General features: G+C 33.3%; 1 protein-coding gene and 1 long non-coding RNA gene across 2 annotated transcripts in view; one reads left to right on the top strand and one right to left on the bottom strand.

The window, feature by feature from the left end:
• LOC115235722 overlaps nt 1-873 on the top strand; it is a 2,403-nt gene extending 1,530 nt beyond the window's left edge. The window contains exon 3 of the long non-coding RNA XR_003884081.1: nt 387-873. This is a non-coding gene — a long non-coding RNA (uncharacterized LOC115235722). The remainder of the gene's footprint in view (nt 1-386) is intronic.
• LOC115235721 (lachesin-like) overlaps nt 1-18,469 on the bottom strand; it is a 79,995-nt gene that overhangs the window by 17,379 nt on the left and 44,147 nt on the right. Inside the window, exon 3 of the mRNA XM_029807667.1 lies at nt 15,256-15,461. Within this exon, the coding sequence (XP_029663527.1) occupies nt 15,256-15,461 (206 nt within the window). The remainder of the gene's footprint in view (nt 1-15,255; nt 15,462-18,469) is intronic.

The following is an 18,469-nucleotide window of genomic DNA, read 5'->3' as shown; positions in this document are numbered from 1 at the left end:
CTTTCCCTTCGTCTCTCTCTTCTTTTGTGATCCTATCGGACGAGCGCGATAAAACAAATATCATGTCATCCGTCGCGGTACATATTTCCCCGTTATAGGACAAGCAGATATTTATTTCCGAAGGAAGGAATTCATAGGGCAGATAAATCTAAGAAAAGATACAGAGCAGGTTGCAGCAACGACACGAAGGGGTTGAAATAACCACGCCCATATTCTAATCGATTTTATCGTCCACTTGATTAATGAACGCATCTCCAATGGAATCGAAAATAATCGCGTATAGTGAAGACATACGAAGCAGAAATTAACAGTCCAATCGACTCTTTTGTTGTGTAATTTTTCTCCGATGCATATCTGATTCTCTTCTTTGAAACTTTTTTCTTAAGAGAGACGACGCTTCGTTGATGGAAGACTGAAAAGTTACGAGGAATGAAATGAATTAACTCGTCGGTCATGAGGGAAATCCGAGGATGCATAGCACACAATCAACCAATTGAAATCGATCTGCATGGTTGTACCACTGCGCGCTGGCTAACGAAGTCCGTTTCGGCATATACTAGAATGCGGCTATTCTCTCCTCTTGTTTCCGAAGTAACGTAATAAATATATACATTTATTGGCTGCGGAAACGGTGGAACGCGTATTCAGTACGTGCTGTTAACTATAATGGTTATTTGCTTCTTCTTAAATCCAATCTTAAATTTGATTGGGTTCGAATCAATCAAATTATAAGATAGTTATCACACATCCTGTCTTAAGAAGATCGGATGTCATTCAAAAATAAATTATTTTATATATAATTTATTTTATAAACAAAATTATTGCATATAAAATCTAAAGAAATTTAATATAAAATAAAATAAAGTAAAAATATTATATAATAATTTGATAAAACATATAATTATTTGATTATAATAATAATAATCTTGTTACCATTATTTCCAAAATTTATCTTATCATGTGTAAAATAATTTTATTCAGAAATTGTTAGTTCATTGTTTCATAATTAATTAGACAACATCAATAGCATAATTAATTACGCAATGATATTAATATAATATAATTCAATATTCTCTTAAAAGCGATTAATTGTATATCGTATTAAAATATATTAAACTATGACAATCTCTCTGTTGCAAAGGAAAAGTAAATCAAATAATCATTATTTAATTACATAAATGTTTTTTTAATATTTACCTCGGGAAATTTTGTGCGAAAAACAATGAAATCATTAGTTAAAAGCTGTGTTATACGTCTCGGCATCAATTTCTCTTGATGCTCTCTCCTTCCGCTTTTCCCTCCATTCTCGAAATAGTGCGATAAATATAAGGCCCCGCACTTGTAACACACTGCTTAGCTATAATAACGTTCTTCCGTACCTCTCCAATTCGCCCTTAGAGTAATTTCTCCCTCGGGCAGTTTCTCAGAGAATAAAGAAGCGTAATGTATGTGGAATGTACTTTCATGACAATGCACCGTACTTCAAATAATAGTCCACTGTAGACGTAAGGTTCAGTCTCACTTAACAGCATTACATGACACTTCATTAAACGTTAAAGCATCAATTTTATCGCTGATATAAATGGGCGATAATTGCGCTCCACTTTGTGAATTTTCTTTCTTATACTTTGTGTTGCAGCCATTTTTTAAATACATTTTCTTATTTAAGATTAATTCTCATCAGCGCTTCCGTTCGGAGCTGCAATTTTTTTAACCAAGCGCACTTATCTCGTGCTGCAATGAAATATGCATTTCGTCGGGTTATAGATATATTTTCTCTACCATCGCATCACATACGTGTCGCGTTTGTATGTGTACAGCCGGTGACTCACTGACTGGATGCAAATAATGTAGGTATATAACAAAAAGTACTATTTTTTGCAGATCACTCCTAATTCATGCTGCACCATGATTTATGCATTTCATGCTGTACTCGCTCTACTTTTTGACCAACTGGCGCTTGCATTGCCCTAGTATACAGTGCGTTTTACTTAAAATTCGAAAATGCAAATATCGTCCTTCACGGTGAATAACAAAAAAATACATTCCAATAACGACTTGCAGTGTATGATGGTCGGTATTTTATTTATTTTTATATTTTTCCGTGGCTACTTTTAAAAAAAACCTGGAATAAAAATACGTTAAAAAAGAATAATTAAATGGATACTAAAATTCTAATATATTTCTCTCTGTAGAGAAGAATAATTATTACGAATACAAATATATATTCCAATTCGATTGAATAAATAATTCGAGCTTTACAAATAAAAAATCATAGTTATAGAATAGAAATAAATGGAGAAAGGTATATTAACACACACAAATCTCTGTAAAGATAAAATAATAGGTTAAAATGTAAACTTTCGTGATCATGCTACCACTTCAAAAATTGATTGTTCTATCGTTCAACGAACGAATTGTACGCACGTGTGCAAATCCCGCGCATATAGATATACACATAGAAATACACACACACACACACACACACACACACACACACACACACACACATACACACACACACACACACACACACACACACACACACACACACACACACACACACACACACACACACACACACACACACACACACACACACACACACACACACACACACTATATATATATATATATATATATATATACACGTTCACAGGATACTTAATACCGTTACACGCAAGAATATGAATGTACTTGCATTTGCATTCTTTCCGTTCTCGCTGCGCCATCGATTTTCTGCATCGATGAACGCCTATAGGCCACGGAATTGCGATCGGTGCAGTTTCGCGCAAAAGTCGACAGTTAAGAAAAAAAATGGATTAACTACGTACTCATTGTTCCGAGAGCACCGCCGAATGCGCGGCGCTCAACCAATTTGAATCGATCCTACAGGGCTCGCTGACGTCAATAAAAGCGGCTCTTGAATGAATGCATGCATCGCCGTCTGCCTTTCGCACGCCTCTTTTTTCACGCAATTTTCGCCGACACGGATCGCTCTCACAAGAAATAAAACAGCAAATAATTTACGTCATAAAGATTGAATGCATTTTTCAAACACAAAAGCTTCCGTCGCGCATGTGATATTTAATTATTTATATATTTTAATTTAATTTAATTTAATTATTTATTTTAATTATCTACCACATTTATTTATCTTTCTCTTTACATCCGCAATACGAGTATTTTTTTTTTGCGTAGTGCACGTTTCCTGACTGTCTTCTTATATTTTTTTCTTCTTTTCTCTCTCTCCCTTTTTCTATGGCGGTTAAATTCGCGAGTTTTTAAGTAATGTCCACGATATATGCATATGAGCGACATAACTTTATCTATTTATATGCGATACAAATGCAAATGCATACGGGATAAATGCTTATGCAGATTTTGCGACACGGCTTGTGAATTGCAAAATCGCCGCGGTCTCTAAGATCGTTCCAGGATCGGGAGAAGTCATCCCATGTTGACATATAATTGCCCTAGTGTATAATTTTTTTTTGGCGCATTTATTGGAACATTTTCATTGCCTGGACGCATTTTGAGAAACATGGAGGCGTGATGGATGCGACTGTAATTTCGCACGAGTGTAAGCTTCCTCGGGGGTGGTAAATTTGAATGCATTATTTATGTATAAAATACACCGCGTGTGTATTTAACACATTAACAATGAAATTACATTTATGAACATATTTATGAGTTTAAACGCAATGATATTAGGTTGACATAAATAATGTATCTCTTATAACGAGTAATCTATCATACTTATATCAATTTATGAAATATGCATGTATCTTTAATTAACATGTTTGTGTTATATTCCTATTTCATTGTTATGTGTTATCGATGAATTATAATTGTAATGGAAAAATATTTGATATAAGCAGATTCGATAATTTAAAAAAAATAAGAAGTAAATAACGATAAATTAAATATATGTTAGGTAAGTCTTTATTTTACATATACGAAACATTTTAACAATTACTATGTTGCATCTAACCGATATATATTTTCGCCCAAAGAATAAACCTTCCGATAATGACAGCGTTGGCAACGTAAAGCGCGCAAATTGATTTATAGCACTGCGATTTACTACTATTTCAGGTTCACTTATTCCGGCCCTAGAATACTAGAATTTCGTGGATCTACTGCACTCGCGCGGTATTTGTCAGTTCTCACGTTATGCCATACATGTTCGTCGCGTGGCAAGTAGAAATTCTCGTCGAATATATCCAACATTCGATCCCGTCACATTTTCCGATGCGATTTTTCGTAGCCATCATGCCTCATACGTGCCAGCATGACGGTTGAGTCTTACTCTTTAGAAAGTATCGGCTACATCGATCGTGCATGTACAATTTATGTGCAACGAAACGGGCCGCGCGCGATTCCGGTTCATGGCACGAGTTCCCGTTGTCCATCTTCACAATCTCCATGTCCTGCATCCCTCGAATCGTTTCTCTCGATAAAAGAAATTACCTGACTGTCACCTGCGACATCGATTTATGTCCTAGAAGACTGGCGATGTATTTCAATGAACGATGCAACAGAAATATAAATATCGATCAAGTCAAGAGTTTCAAAAAATTGTTAACATATATTAATAAAATTGATAATTATGCATAATTATTTGATTTGAGTAATCTGTATTTTTATTTAGTATTTATAAAGCGTGCGAAAAAAGTAGTAAAAATATTAAAAGTTAGTAAGAGTTGCATGAAATTAATAAAATTGAAAAGCCTTTTGATAGCCTAGATAAAATATAACATTATCAAGATAACAAATGCGATATTAATTATAAAATACCAAATGAGATATTATAAATAACAATGTCAATTATAAATTTACGCATAATATTTGCACATGATTTCTGTTCTTTATTTAACCCTCAAAAAAGTAATGTGATAAAGGTAATGCGAGACGCGCTCGTTCGCTCAACTTCATCTGCTTAGCAGGCCATGTACCTGCTGTACACCCGATGCATTTCCATCATCGCATGGAGTTAAAATTCTCCGGAAGTCGCGCGCGTCATTTCCTCGCTCTATCGGGTCGCGTCGCGATTTTTCGAGACGCCGCACTGTCTTTATGGAGTGCGCGCGCGAAGCAGGTGTGCGCTCGTAGCATCTTCGAATACCGAATGCCTTCGGGGATCGTATATAGGTTTATCTACCTACCTCGGAGCGTCTCTCCGAGCGTGGTGCACGCTTATTGAACGATATCCGGATGCAAGTGCAGCGCGATACGGCATATCCGATGCCGACGCCCTGCGTCGCTTTCACGCGCAGATGAGATTTCTCGTTGCAGCTACCCAATTATCGGGTTGCAGGTCGTTAGCGACTCCCAAAGAGTTTTCACCGCACAATACGATGGTCTTTCGCTAACGCGTCCGCCAATTATTCCCCAATCATCGCGAAAATATATCTCTCTACATTGCGTAACGAATTACAGATTATGAACTTTGCTGTTGCGACGATGTCGCACACTTCCGGAGATTATTTGAGCAAAGTTGCGAAATACCGTTGCTTCGAATCTTCGAAGAAGCGAAATAAAAATCGACTTTTCTGTGAGATTGAAAAAAAGAGAGAGAGAGAGAAAAAAGCATACTAGAGCGGTGCGGGCAACAAAAGCCGCGGTGCTTGCTTTGATTTGAATATTTTAATGGCACCGCGTATACGGCAGCGCTTCTCCGCAGTGCTCCAGCGCGGTATTAATGAACGAGAAATGGACGGAAGAGGAAAGAAAAAAGAAGACGAATTGTTATGTAATTTTTTTTCTACTATAAGTCGGTCGCCCGTTCAATATGGTGCGACTACGGATGATGAGAAAAAAATTGCGTTTGATGTAATGACGGTGCTCTGCGAACGTTTCGAGTGCATCAGTACGTATACACTTGCTCGAGTAATTATTCCATATTTTTTCTTATTATTTTTGTTCTATCGGCGATATTCCTTTGATATTTCCAACTCTTTGTTTTTTACACGAATAATTCACGCGCAGTTTTCTATACAATTTCAGTAAAATATATATTGAACATTTGTATTCTTTCTTTTAAAAGAGAGATTTTACTCGATTTTTTTATTACTGAGGTAATTCTATTACTTTTTTATTATTTGGATAATAAGGTAACATTAGCAACTATACGCATATAGCATGTCTTTATCTTACTTATTGAATTGCTCTAGTATATTCAATACAAATATATATTTTTTTGTTGCTTTTATTTTTGTAATTATTATTTTTTGTTATTTTGTTATTTATTTGTTTTGCATTATGTAACAAAACTGTTTACTTACATAATCATTTAGATATTATTACGATTTGATTATTTGCTTATTTTTCAAACTTGATAGATTGATGTTCTTGTTTTTAAAAGTAAAACAGTTTATTATTTTTAATATTTTTAGAACTGTTGATACTTTTCGATAATTCATAAAGAGCAAATATAACATTTGTGCTAATTCACTTTTGCGCGCCATGAATCAAATAAATATCTTTTTATAAAATATTCAACGGTTTCCAAAACAGTAACGTTAAGTAGGTCACCACATGTATATAGGCTAGTCCTTTTAGTTTTATGCAATCTATATATTAGCACAGAAAATAATATGGAAAAAAAAGAAAGAGGAAGAGGGATTCTCTCTTTCTCTTTCTTTCTTTCGGTCGAGTTTCTTCTGATCTCTTGTTGTGCAGTAAATAAGCACGAGAAATGGAACAAAACTATATTTACATATAAATTTATGAAGATGTAATAACATTATTAATAAAGAGGAATACATTTTGTGTATATGTGGTGATGTGTGCTTGCAAGTAGAATATATTTTTATGCATATGAAAAACATTCGATATAAGATCAAAAAGATAAAAAATCATACATATTTAAGCTACTTGCATTAACATGTGTATGCAAATAAAGAAAATTTTCATGTTATATTTTATACATTGCATAGTTTTAAATATCTGTGTGACTGCATATTTTAATAAAAATGTAGCAATACATAAGTAATGCCATGTCATCTACTTAGCATCTTTATTTATTTAATTCTAAAATTTGAAACTTTTTACCAAATCCTCCAGTTAATTGATTTACATCTTATGAATATTATACATTTTAATATATATTACATTTTGATTTCTTCAATTTTTATATATCCAATCAAAAGCAATATTTTTTACACCTCTTTTTTTTATTTTTTACTCCTCTTTCTTCTCGTTTTCAATAAAATGAGTTTAAAAGAGCAAATATAATTTTTGTTAAAATGCAGGAATATAAAACGAAAAATAATCTACAATAAGTGACAATGAAACTACACTAATGTGTAATAAAATACAATAAAGAAAATATATCCAAATATATGTAAAAGTCGCGCGAACTTCAAAATGTATATATAAATTGAGTAATAATATTTTGATATATGTAAAACATAAAAGATTTTTTTTATATCTTTTATAATAACCACTGTTCAATTTACGATTAAATTTTAATAAAAAAATATTAAGTTTCAGAACATATAATTTATTTTATAGATAATGTTATTCAATCACGAAATATCTTTAGTAAATAATTAGCGCATTTTTTATTTTACTGAATGCACCTATCATCCCTTCCATTTATCAATTCTTTCAGATCTAGTCTTAATTGCGGCTGAAATTGTGCAGAATATCATAAATTAACGACGTTGCTTGATTGTCCCGGTAACTTTTTGGTGTCTTTTGTATCCGGAGGATACACGCAATCGCATTCATTAAGATCGCCGATACATCGAGAAATCGAGCGCATCCATGTATTTTCATACCGAGACGTCTACGAATTACCGAGCTCCGCAATCTAGCCGACCCCGTTATAATTAGATTTATACCCGGGCGTTCGTCTCTCTTGAACGAATTCCAAATATTGCTGTAAATTACGGATAAAAAGGTTGGCGGTGTGCGACCTAGTTCGCTCAGCCGTGATTGTATTTCCGCAACCTACCAGCAACCTCCAGCACTCGGAATAGTAACGTTGTTACTTCCGTTCGCTCGAACGGAAGAATATAAAACGAAAAATAATCTACAATAAGTGACAATGAAACTACACTAATGTGTAATAAAATACAATAAAGAAAATATATCCAAATATATGTAAAAGTCGCGCGAACTTCAAAATGTATATATAAATTGAGTAATAATATTTTGATATATGTAAAACATAAAAGATTTTTTTTATATCTTTTATAATAACCACTGTTCAATTTACGATTAAATTTTAATAAAAAAATATTAAGTTTCAGAACATATAATTTATTTTATAGATAATGTTATTCAATCACGAAATATCTTTAGTAAATAATTAGCGCATTTTTTATTTTACTGAATGCACCTATCATCCCTTCCATTTATCAATTCTTTCAGATCTAGTCTTAATTGCGGCTGAAATTGTGCAGAATATCATAAATTAACGACGTTGCTTGATTGTCCCGGTAACTTTTTGGTGTCTTTTGTATCCGGAGGATACACGCAATCGCATTCATTAAGATCGCCGATACATCGAGAAATCGAGCGCATCCATGTATTTTCATACCGAGACGTCTACGAATTACCGAGCTCCGCAATCTAGCCGACCCCGTTATAATTAGATTTATACCCGGGCGTTCGTCTCTCTTGAACGAATTCCAAATATTGCTGTAAATTACGGATAAAAAGGTTGGCGGTGTGCGACCTAGTTCGCTCAGCCGTGATTGTATTTCCGCAACCTACCAGCAACCTCCAGCACTCGGAATAGTAACGTTGTTACTTCCGTTCGCTCGAACGGAAGAAAAAAAAAAATGGATCACCGCGAAAGAGGAGGAAGGGCAAGAGTGTATGATCGGGCCATGTAAGTTACAATGGGTTCGACGTGTACGAATTTCGCGTTAATGCGGATTTAAATCTCTGCTGGAAGTATCGAAATCTTTCGTCGTACTCTTATCATTGTTATAATTCATATTTGTAAAGCGCAAAGTGTCCATCTTAGATTGCAACGCTCACCTAACAATATCGTCAAACGATACAGAAATTTGTAAGCATGAAACTCACCTATGATATTAGGACATCGTTTGAACGATCGTCGTTTTAAAAATTATTTTATTTATATTATTTTAATAAAAAAACATTTTACACAAAATAATTTTATTTATTCAAAAGGGGATTTTGTTAGTCATATATCCTGGTTAAATTAACAAATTTTGGTTGCATGAGGAATATTCTTTCTTGCATGTATGCAAAAGATCATTTATTATCTTCATTGTTATCCGTATGCAGCATCATAATTCACGTCACTCTTAACGTATGCACGAGATTCTCACATTGCCGTATATAGCATAAGCGAATGCTTCGCGAGTTTATCAGGCGAATCTAATTTTCTCTGAAATACCAATTCGGTGAAAGCGTGTACACCGACTCTTATTATTATAGTCCATCTCTTGACTCTCTTTGCGGCGCTCCAGCGTTCGCCTTTGCTATAACCCGCGTTTGCTCCAATTTGCAGCAATGAAATTTTATATGCTCGCGAAACGACGCGCGTGTAGTATCTGACAACGGTAGATATATAACGACGACCGGGCGAGTCGTTCGACGAGGCTGTCCCTATCGATTTCTACCTGTGTCCGTTTGACTCACGCGCGCTGCCTGCTCTCCCGTGTTCTCTATAACGTGCCAATTATTCTCGAGCGCTCGTGGGAAGGGCGTAATAATTCCGTAATAACTTCCGGAACATCGCCTGAGGAACCACGTGCGCGATAGCGAACGGCTGCAAAACTGACGAACGAGATGCCGCGAATGATTCCAATTACTTTTTGGATAACAATATGCCCGACAATTTGTATCTGATTTTAATATTTCGTTCCGCAATTTCCGTGTATATCAGTAAAATGCTTTATTTAAATCCCTTCTCATTTAAATCCTCGTCGAATAATTTAAATTACACGTTGCGTGTTCATTTAATTTTCTTTTATATCAAGAGATTTATTATAATTGCGCTACATTGTATATTTATTTGACAGAATGTGTGTGTGTGTGTGTGTGTGTGTATGTGTGCCGTGGAAAAATGAGAGTTGTGTAAATGTGTATGTATGTGATAAGAGCATTCAATCTTTAAAAGCAAATCATGTCAAATAAAAAGAAAATATTCATCATTAACATTGTAACAAATATAAAAATATAATAACATTTAACTCTTTGATTAATTAATATATTCTGATAATTAATAAATAGAAAAAGTTATTATAAATAAAAAACATATAAAAAAAAATTTAATTTTTGTAATTAACGCGCTTCACAAAATGGATTTGCCTTCCCCATCTCGAAAATTTTTTCCACAACTCTGATATTGTCTAATATCTTGTCTTTACTTATGAGACATTCCAATGTATTTTTCTTTGATAACTTCTTCTGGCGCGTGTGAGCATCAGAGAACTTTACTCCGACATTTTCTCGAATTAAAACAGCAAAGATAAAGAAGAAAAATGTTCTATGCGCAATTTTTCATGTTACTCGTGACAGCGTCGCATACCATCACTTACGTTTGGCGCGTATAAATAATGGGGTAACCAATGCGTCACAAATATTAAATTAATTAAAATAGCGTTTTAAATTTATCATAGCGTGAATGCAATATTGCAGTTTGGAATTTCGGTCGTGCGGCAATTTGCGCCTTAGCCGTAACTACATCTTCTTCTAAGAAGCAAAAGGAACTATTTCTAATAAGATCCGACCGCGACGGTACTGTAAATTAATTAATTAAATTCTTGAAATTCTAGAAATGGTCAAACGTCGTACGCGAAAGTGGATTGCATTCTTTCGCGCGACGCTATTTTTTAAAGTTTTCTTCTAGAAAATCAAGAATCTTATTAAGTCTGTAATACTGTAAAAAGATTGTTATCTTAAATATTTTTAAAGTTGTGAATTTATAAATATTAGAAATTCACAACTTCAAAAATATATTTATTAAATTACGTTATTTTAAATTGGAAACATGTATTTTTTAATACGATAAATCACACAAACATAAAAAAAATCTGTAAGCAATTGTAAAATAAAATTTTGTAAACCGACGTTTTTTAAATAAGTTTTATATATTATATTATAAACTTTTTTGTCATCATTTTCGCACGAATCAGCGAATAAACCGATTATTATACCTATTTCAAACGTAGTTAATAATTAATACTCTCGTCACGTTATCCAACTTTGATATACATATATGTGGTGGTGAATGAAGTTGAACAAGCAATAGGTTCATTAAACAGTTCATTAAACTCTATTTGATTGTATTGCTCCATGTTTGCGTCACATGTTAAATCAGTGTAACGTTGTTGCAAACACACTAATGCAAGTTGCATTTAAGTTATGACAGGTTACGTTGTTGCATTCGTCTGTTTTAATGACAACGGTACCTTTGATGTTTTCACAGACCCTTCCTCATTATTTGCATACATTCTTAGCGTACGAGAATTTTTCTATTCTGGATAGCATCGTCGACAGCGACACGTAAATCTGTGGCGTTGCTACCCTTCGTGGGAAAAACCTCGCGTTGATATGCGCGCACACAAAGTTATTGTGCAAACAAAGAAAACAAACTTTATAACAACGTTAACTGCGAACCGCCAGAAGAGTTTCGCGCGTCTGCTACATTGTAAAGTTGCCGGGCCGCGTAAGAAACCGTGAAGCAGTTGCGAAAACATCGGATTAATTAAACGGCGCTTTAAACTTGTAATCGGCATTAATTCTCTTGCCGCGAATTACATTCTTCTAGAATGGGATTATACCGCAGAATTTTATGCGACGAAAAGGATGCTTTGCGTCTGTTTCTCTGAGTTAGTCTGAGTTAATCTGTTTGTGTATATATGTATATATGTGTATGTTGGGTTCTTTATTATTTTCTACACGATCTCATTATAGAGACATTTGTATTACTTAATAGTTTATCGATATCCGGAAAGTTATATCGAGTCCACATTCAAAGTGCTGTAACTTTAGCATCAAGAATCCAGCTATGATCTACACACCACATCGGTTTATATTTACATATTATTGAAATTTATAATATTTTAAAATTAGACTTACATAAGTTTCCAAATAAGTGATTCAATTTAGATACAAAGATACACGTGTTACTAGTCTAACGTGTGCCAAAAAAATTGTACGATATAAAATATTTATATATGAAGTATTTTAAATTGCGATTTGTTCAATATTAAATATAATTAAATGGTGTTTTAAAAAAATGTATATAAATGTGTTATATTACAAAGAAATATAAATTTCATTTAAAATCGGTTAAAATCCCTTTAGGTAGTTAGATATAGAGGGAGAGAAAAAGATGAAATATTATAATATTAAAATTGTATTGCTCCATGTTTGCGTCACATGTTAAATCAGTGTAACGTTGTTGCAAACACACTAATGCAAGTTGCATTTAAGTTATGACAGGTTACGTTGTTGCATTCGTCTGTTTTAATGACAACGGTACCTTTGATGTTTTCACAGACCCTTCCTCATTATTTGCATACATTCTTAGCGTACGAGAATTTTTCTATTCTGGATAGTATCGTCGACAGCGACACGTAAATCTGTGGCGTTGCTACCCTTCGTGGGAAAAACCTCGCGTTGATATGCGCGCACACAAAGTTATTGTGCAAACAAAGAAAACAAACTTTATAACAACGTTAACTGCGAACCGCCAGAAGAGTTTCGCGCGTCTGCTACATTGTAAAGTTGCCGGGCCGCGTAAGAAACCGTGAAGCAGTTGCGAAAACATCGGATTAATTAAACGGCGCTTTAAACTTGTAATCGGCATTAATTCTCTTGCCGCGAATTACATTCTTCTAGAATGGGATTATACCGCAGAATTTTATGCGACGAAAAGGATGCTTTGCGTCTGTTTCTCTGAGTTAGTCTGAGTTAATCTGTTTGTGTATATATGTATATATGTGTATGTTGGGTTCTTTATTATTTTCTACACGATCTCATTATAGAGACATTTGTATTACTTAATAGTTTATCGATATCCGGAAAGTTATATCGAGTCCACATTCAAAGTGCTGTAACTTTAGCATCAAGAATCCAGCTATGATCTACACACCACATCGGTTTATATTTACATATTATTGAAATTTATAATATTTTAAAATTAGACTTACATAAGTTTCCAAATAAGTGATTCAATTTAGATACAAAGATACACGTGTTACTAGTCTAACGTGTGCCAAAAAAATTGTACGATATAAAATATTTATATATGAAGTATTTTAAATTGCGATTTGTTCAATATTAAATATAATTAAATGGTGTTTTAAAAAAATGTATATAAATGTGTTATATTACAAAGAAATATAAATTTCATTTAAAATCGGTTAAAATCCCTTTAGGTAGTTAGATATAGAGGGAGAGAAAAAGATGAAATATTATAATATTAAAACACATTTTACAAAAAATGTAATTAATGTGATACATTAAGTATTTATTATTATTACGGATATTATATAATTTAATATTATCATCACTTTTATATTATTATAATTTTATATTGTAACGTCACTTTATTTTTCTATTGCTTTATAAGATAACCATAATATTTTTATGCATTTTTATGATTTACAGAAAAAGCTGCACCATAATGGAAAGATGACTGTGAAAAATATTAAACAATATGTGTCAGATAAATGATTAAGTAAAAAGTATCTGAGAAAAATAAATATGAAAAGAATAATGAGTATAAAAAAGAATAATGTGAAAAAATAAAAGAATAAACAATATATTATTTCCCCTTGGCATTAGCAAAAGTTGGCAAACGTCATAAATTATACACATCTCATCTTGGCGGAGTTGTTTAATTTTTCGTAAATTATTTTTATACGGAGCTATTATCCATCGCACGCGTATCTTTTATTTATCCAAAGTTGCTTGCTCGTATCATCGATTCTGAAGAAAGTTGTCATCGTATTACCAAGATTCGTGAAAAGAAGCGTTGAAGTTGAAAATTCTTTAGACCGACAAAATCTTGTTTATCTCCTCTCTTTTACCTTGTCGCGTCGAAATTAGATGACATTAATGCTTTTACTTTGTACAATTGCAAGAACGTTGCTCCGGTTCGTCCTGCATACCTAATTGAGGTGCAAATAAGCGTAACGCTGTTTTGTCTCTCGGGGTCAAATAAAAAAAGAACGTGCAATGGCGTTGAAGGAACCTATTGATTAATTTTCCTTGTTCAAGGAATTTATCAAAATTTTGATATATATTATTGATATTATACTTATACTCTTTCATTAATTATATGCGGTTTCAGCCGCGTTTAAAAAAATATTCCAAATGATAAAAATTACGATAAGATCTACGATATACACGATAATGTCAATCTAGCATCGCGTCGAGGATTGAGCAATATTTGTTCGTGAGTAAAACATCGATTTATTATCATGACGTGCATTTTACTGACATTTCCACGAGATGAAAAAAGATAAACAACAATTTACGATCATCTAACGTTTTATGTTTTAAGCAGATAATCAGTAACTCACGCAGAAAGTAAAGAATTCTTAGATTGTACTAAAATTTACCCTGTCATTGTGCCAACTTTTTATTACTGTACTTATTACCGTATGCAGTCTTACACGCGGTATATATTAAATTAAATATTATTAATTTATATTAATTTATAATATTTTCATCGAAAACTTTTGATGATGTGACTTTTGTGATCCTTTTTGTGTCATATATTCGTATTATTCATGTTTTAAAGGAGAATTTAATTTTCTCTATCATATGATTATACTGATTACTATAAAATTGAATGTAACTAATAGGTATAATATGAATTTCGCAATGCTAGTTATAGAGAAAGCTCGTTTGTGCTTATTATAGAATATTGGTAATCATATGGTTATTCTCTATCAATCTGAAAACTATTAACACATCGATTGACGCTTGTAACGATTAACAATACTTTAAATAAATTCTCTTTTTCTCATTGCAACAAAAATATATTTAGATCGCAGTAATAAATCCATATAAAGTTTTAACAATTAAATTTTTAGATTAAATATACACACATATACATTTTGTGTATTTGCTCTTCTAGAAAAAATAGAAATTTCTTTGTTTATTTATATTGCTTTCGGAAAATGACAAATTTTTTATTTGATCGGCATTTATAGAATAATCAATAATGGAATGTATAACTGCTTATTTGTACATCAAATTGTCACACATTAATCAATGGGTTAAACATGTCTGGTAATTAAGCCTTACCGTGCCCTCTCCTAAATTGTGGACAACGCAGGGCATCAGAGCTGTGGATCCTGATTGCGCCGAAACTGATGTTGTATTTTCCGTACCGAAGGTCATCGGCAAAGTTGGTGGTAGATCGACATCCAACGGTCTCCCCGTTGTGCCGTCCAACGAGTTTATGTTAACATTTATATCGACTGTTTCCGCCGTTACTGCCGCGGGATATTCTGAAACAAATTAATTATTAATTATATTATAGCCAATCAAACTTTTCAGTTATTTTTAAGTACGCGAATTTGCAAACATAAAACTTATAAGTAAAGAAATAATAAGAAACTGTAATATTATAATCATGACGTAACTGAATAAATGTCAAAATATACGCTAGGAAAAAAGCTCTATTCTCATAGAAAGAATTAATTTGATTTAAACAAGTACCATTGGGGTATTTGAATGAATTATATCATTAATTCGAGAAATAATTAATTCAATAATTATAACCATGGATAAAATTTACGGTTACATTAACATAATATTTATATAATCAACTTGATATTTGCCTGAAAGGAAACAATTGCAAATGTTCATTTGAGCAATTTTCGTTAATATGTAATAATGACATAATTTCTCTTGTGACTGTGTTATTGTATTTTAGTTCTCCCGTTAAATTTCAAATTAGTATAATTATAGTCTTTCTTTCATGCAGGTCACAGTTAATCAATGACATTAGCATTATACCGAAATATGTATTTCACGAATATTATTTCTGTTAAGTGATTGACGGCAATAACAACATATCTATCACATACACGCAATTTTGCGTGAAACGTAACGAGCCTAGTCTCTTATCACACGGGTGCTAAAGCCGGCCGAGTTTTCGGTGCCGGAGGTCATCGGCTATCCGATGGTAACCGCCGTTAGATGCGCCGAGAAATTGGCATTAAATCACGTTGGCTTTTACGAGGTCGAACTTCGTTATAATATGAGCTCGTCTGCGCATAAATATGAATCAAACTCTTAGTTTTATATCTTTCTAGTTTTTCAACTGTAATGCAGCATTTAATCATAAAATTTCATTAAATGATAATAATTCTCACACATATCAGTAGCACATAAGTAAATCTCTAATAAAATTGTTTATAATGTCGCAATTTTTAAAGCAATGTAATCGTAAATATATAGAATCGTATTTTGTAAAAATATATACAATATAGTATACAATAAATTTATTTTTATATTATTTAAGGGTAAAAATATTATAATATAATATATATTTCGTACCCATGTCTATCGATCCTGACATGCAAGCCTTTCAATATGTTGAAGATGCTTGAAGACTGACATGGCTAAAAAATACTTTCCACCATATGCATCACTTTTCATCCATGAAAATTTACGGAATATGGCCGGTCATGCGTGACGCGCTTGTGGCTACGTTACATTGGACGCGTTATCTTTTGTCGGAGTAATTTTATTCTTCCCGATGGTTAGAGGAAAATTGGATACAGGAAGATGGGTATCCGTCCATGCCACGCGGATTCCCGCAAGGTCGTCATTTATTTTGTTTCCGCAAAGAAGATATCGAGTAAAAAAAATCTATATCCCACGCGTACAAATGTTTGTGTAAGGACGATCGTGGCGCGAGGGTGGTTAAAGTCCAGCGGAAAGCCTCTTAACGAGAATCCCTCCGGCGCGGCGCCGGGGCTTTGAGCGGGCAACCGTTAAACCTCGTTCGACCTCGTAACGACTGCTTTGATTTAACGCCTATTTTTCAGACTCCCCGCTTATAGCTGGCTTCGGTGGTGTGGCATGACCGTCGGAGTGAATTCGTTAGAAGATGCTTACAAGGAAGTCGTCCGGTCGGCGACCTTTGTTGACAAGCTACGCCATTAACGATCACGCGCGTTGATGGTCTTGTCATTATTCCACCCGAATAAAAGTAAAGAAAATGATTACTTTAAAAAGCTAAAACGTTACGAAATTTGTAAAAAGGATAACACTAAATATAAAAAGTTTAAATGTGAAAGCTGATGTTTGGAATTGTGCCAACTTCCAACATAAACTATAGAAAAAGTACGAAAAAGAAATCGACATATATGTCGAAAGAGCGCGAAATAAATTAAAAATTGTAAGAATTTATTACAATTTTTTTATTTAAAAAAAAATTCTTTTTTGTTCCTTAAATTGATATGAGTGAGGATATATTTTGGAATAGAAAATTTGATTTTTAAAGTGTCTTTTTTGATAAATCAATAACTCGTAACTAAATTTCGGCAATAGAATCTCTTCTAGATCCTCCTAATTACCATGAATTTCAAATCGAAATATCGGGTGTCAAAGTTTGGAACTATACAGCGAAAGCACTAATTACCATTGATTAATTGTTCAAGAATTTATATGGTTATCTACTATGATCGTTTCTCAACGGTGCGTGATTATGAATTTATGAAATTTATAATTAATTATACATAAATGTAAGACTAGATGCGCACATTTCAGCATGGTTGAAGGCTCTTGTTCCGGTTACAGGGATGTCTGAGAATATTGTTCGCGTTTCGTGACGATGAAATTTCCATACGCGATTTCCTAGAAACGTTACTGTTCGCCGGAGGCATGAGCAACGCGCGTGATATACATTTGAGATATTAGCTTTGTGCTCGTGTCCTTTGATCTGAGTCCTTCTTGACCCGTTTTTCACGCAAGATGAAGGCGTATTCGGTGACCTGAAACTCGCTTGGTTGCCCGAAAACATTTTGTGAAATTTGCATTAAAGAAAAGTACCATCTTCGCACAATCTCGTCTATCATTAAAGTGCTGATAAAGTTTTTTTATTTTCATGGTGGAAGATAGGAATAAATGAGGACACTGTTATCGACATCGAAAAATCGGGTTTCTTACAAGTGTGATAGTCAATTCATAGAGAACGATCGATAATGCTAAGAAAATATTTAAGCGAAGCGACTTCTTTCTCTTTTTTTATCATAGTAAAGTAGCTCAGTTAATATATAGATATTGTGTAGATTTCCTCACAAATTTTCAAAAATTATATGTGATCTACATCGTACATCATACATAATGCTTAATATACTGGTCAATCTTTCCGATCTTGGAAGAGATTATTGCATATAATATCCGGGATTTTCTAAAGATCCTATTCATGAAAATAATAGTAAGTATGCATATATATATATATATATATATATATATATATCTGTGCACATATATATCCAGTCGA

This window comes from Formica exsecta, unplaced genomic scaffold (assembly GCF_003651465.1).
Source record: "Formica exsecta isolate Colony F162 unplaced genomic scaffold, ASM365146v1 scaffold233, whole genome shotgun sequence".
Taxonomy (NCBI): Eukaryota; Metazoa; Arthropoda; class Insecta; order Hymenoptera; family Formicidae; genus Formica; species Formica exsecta.
The sequence above is the reverse complement of the archived record's forward strand: the minus strand, read 5'-3'. Positions and strand labels throughout refer to the sequence as shown.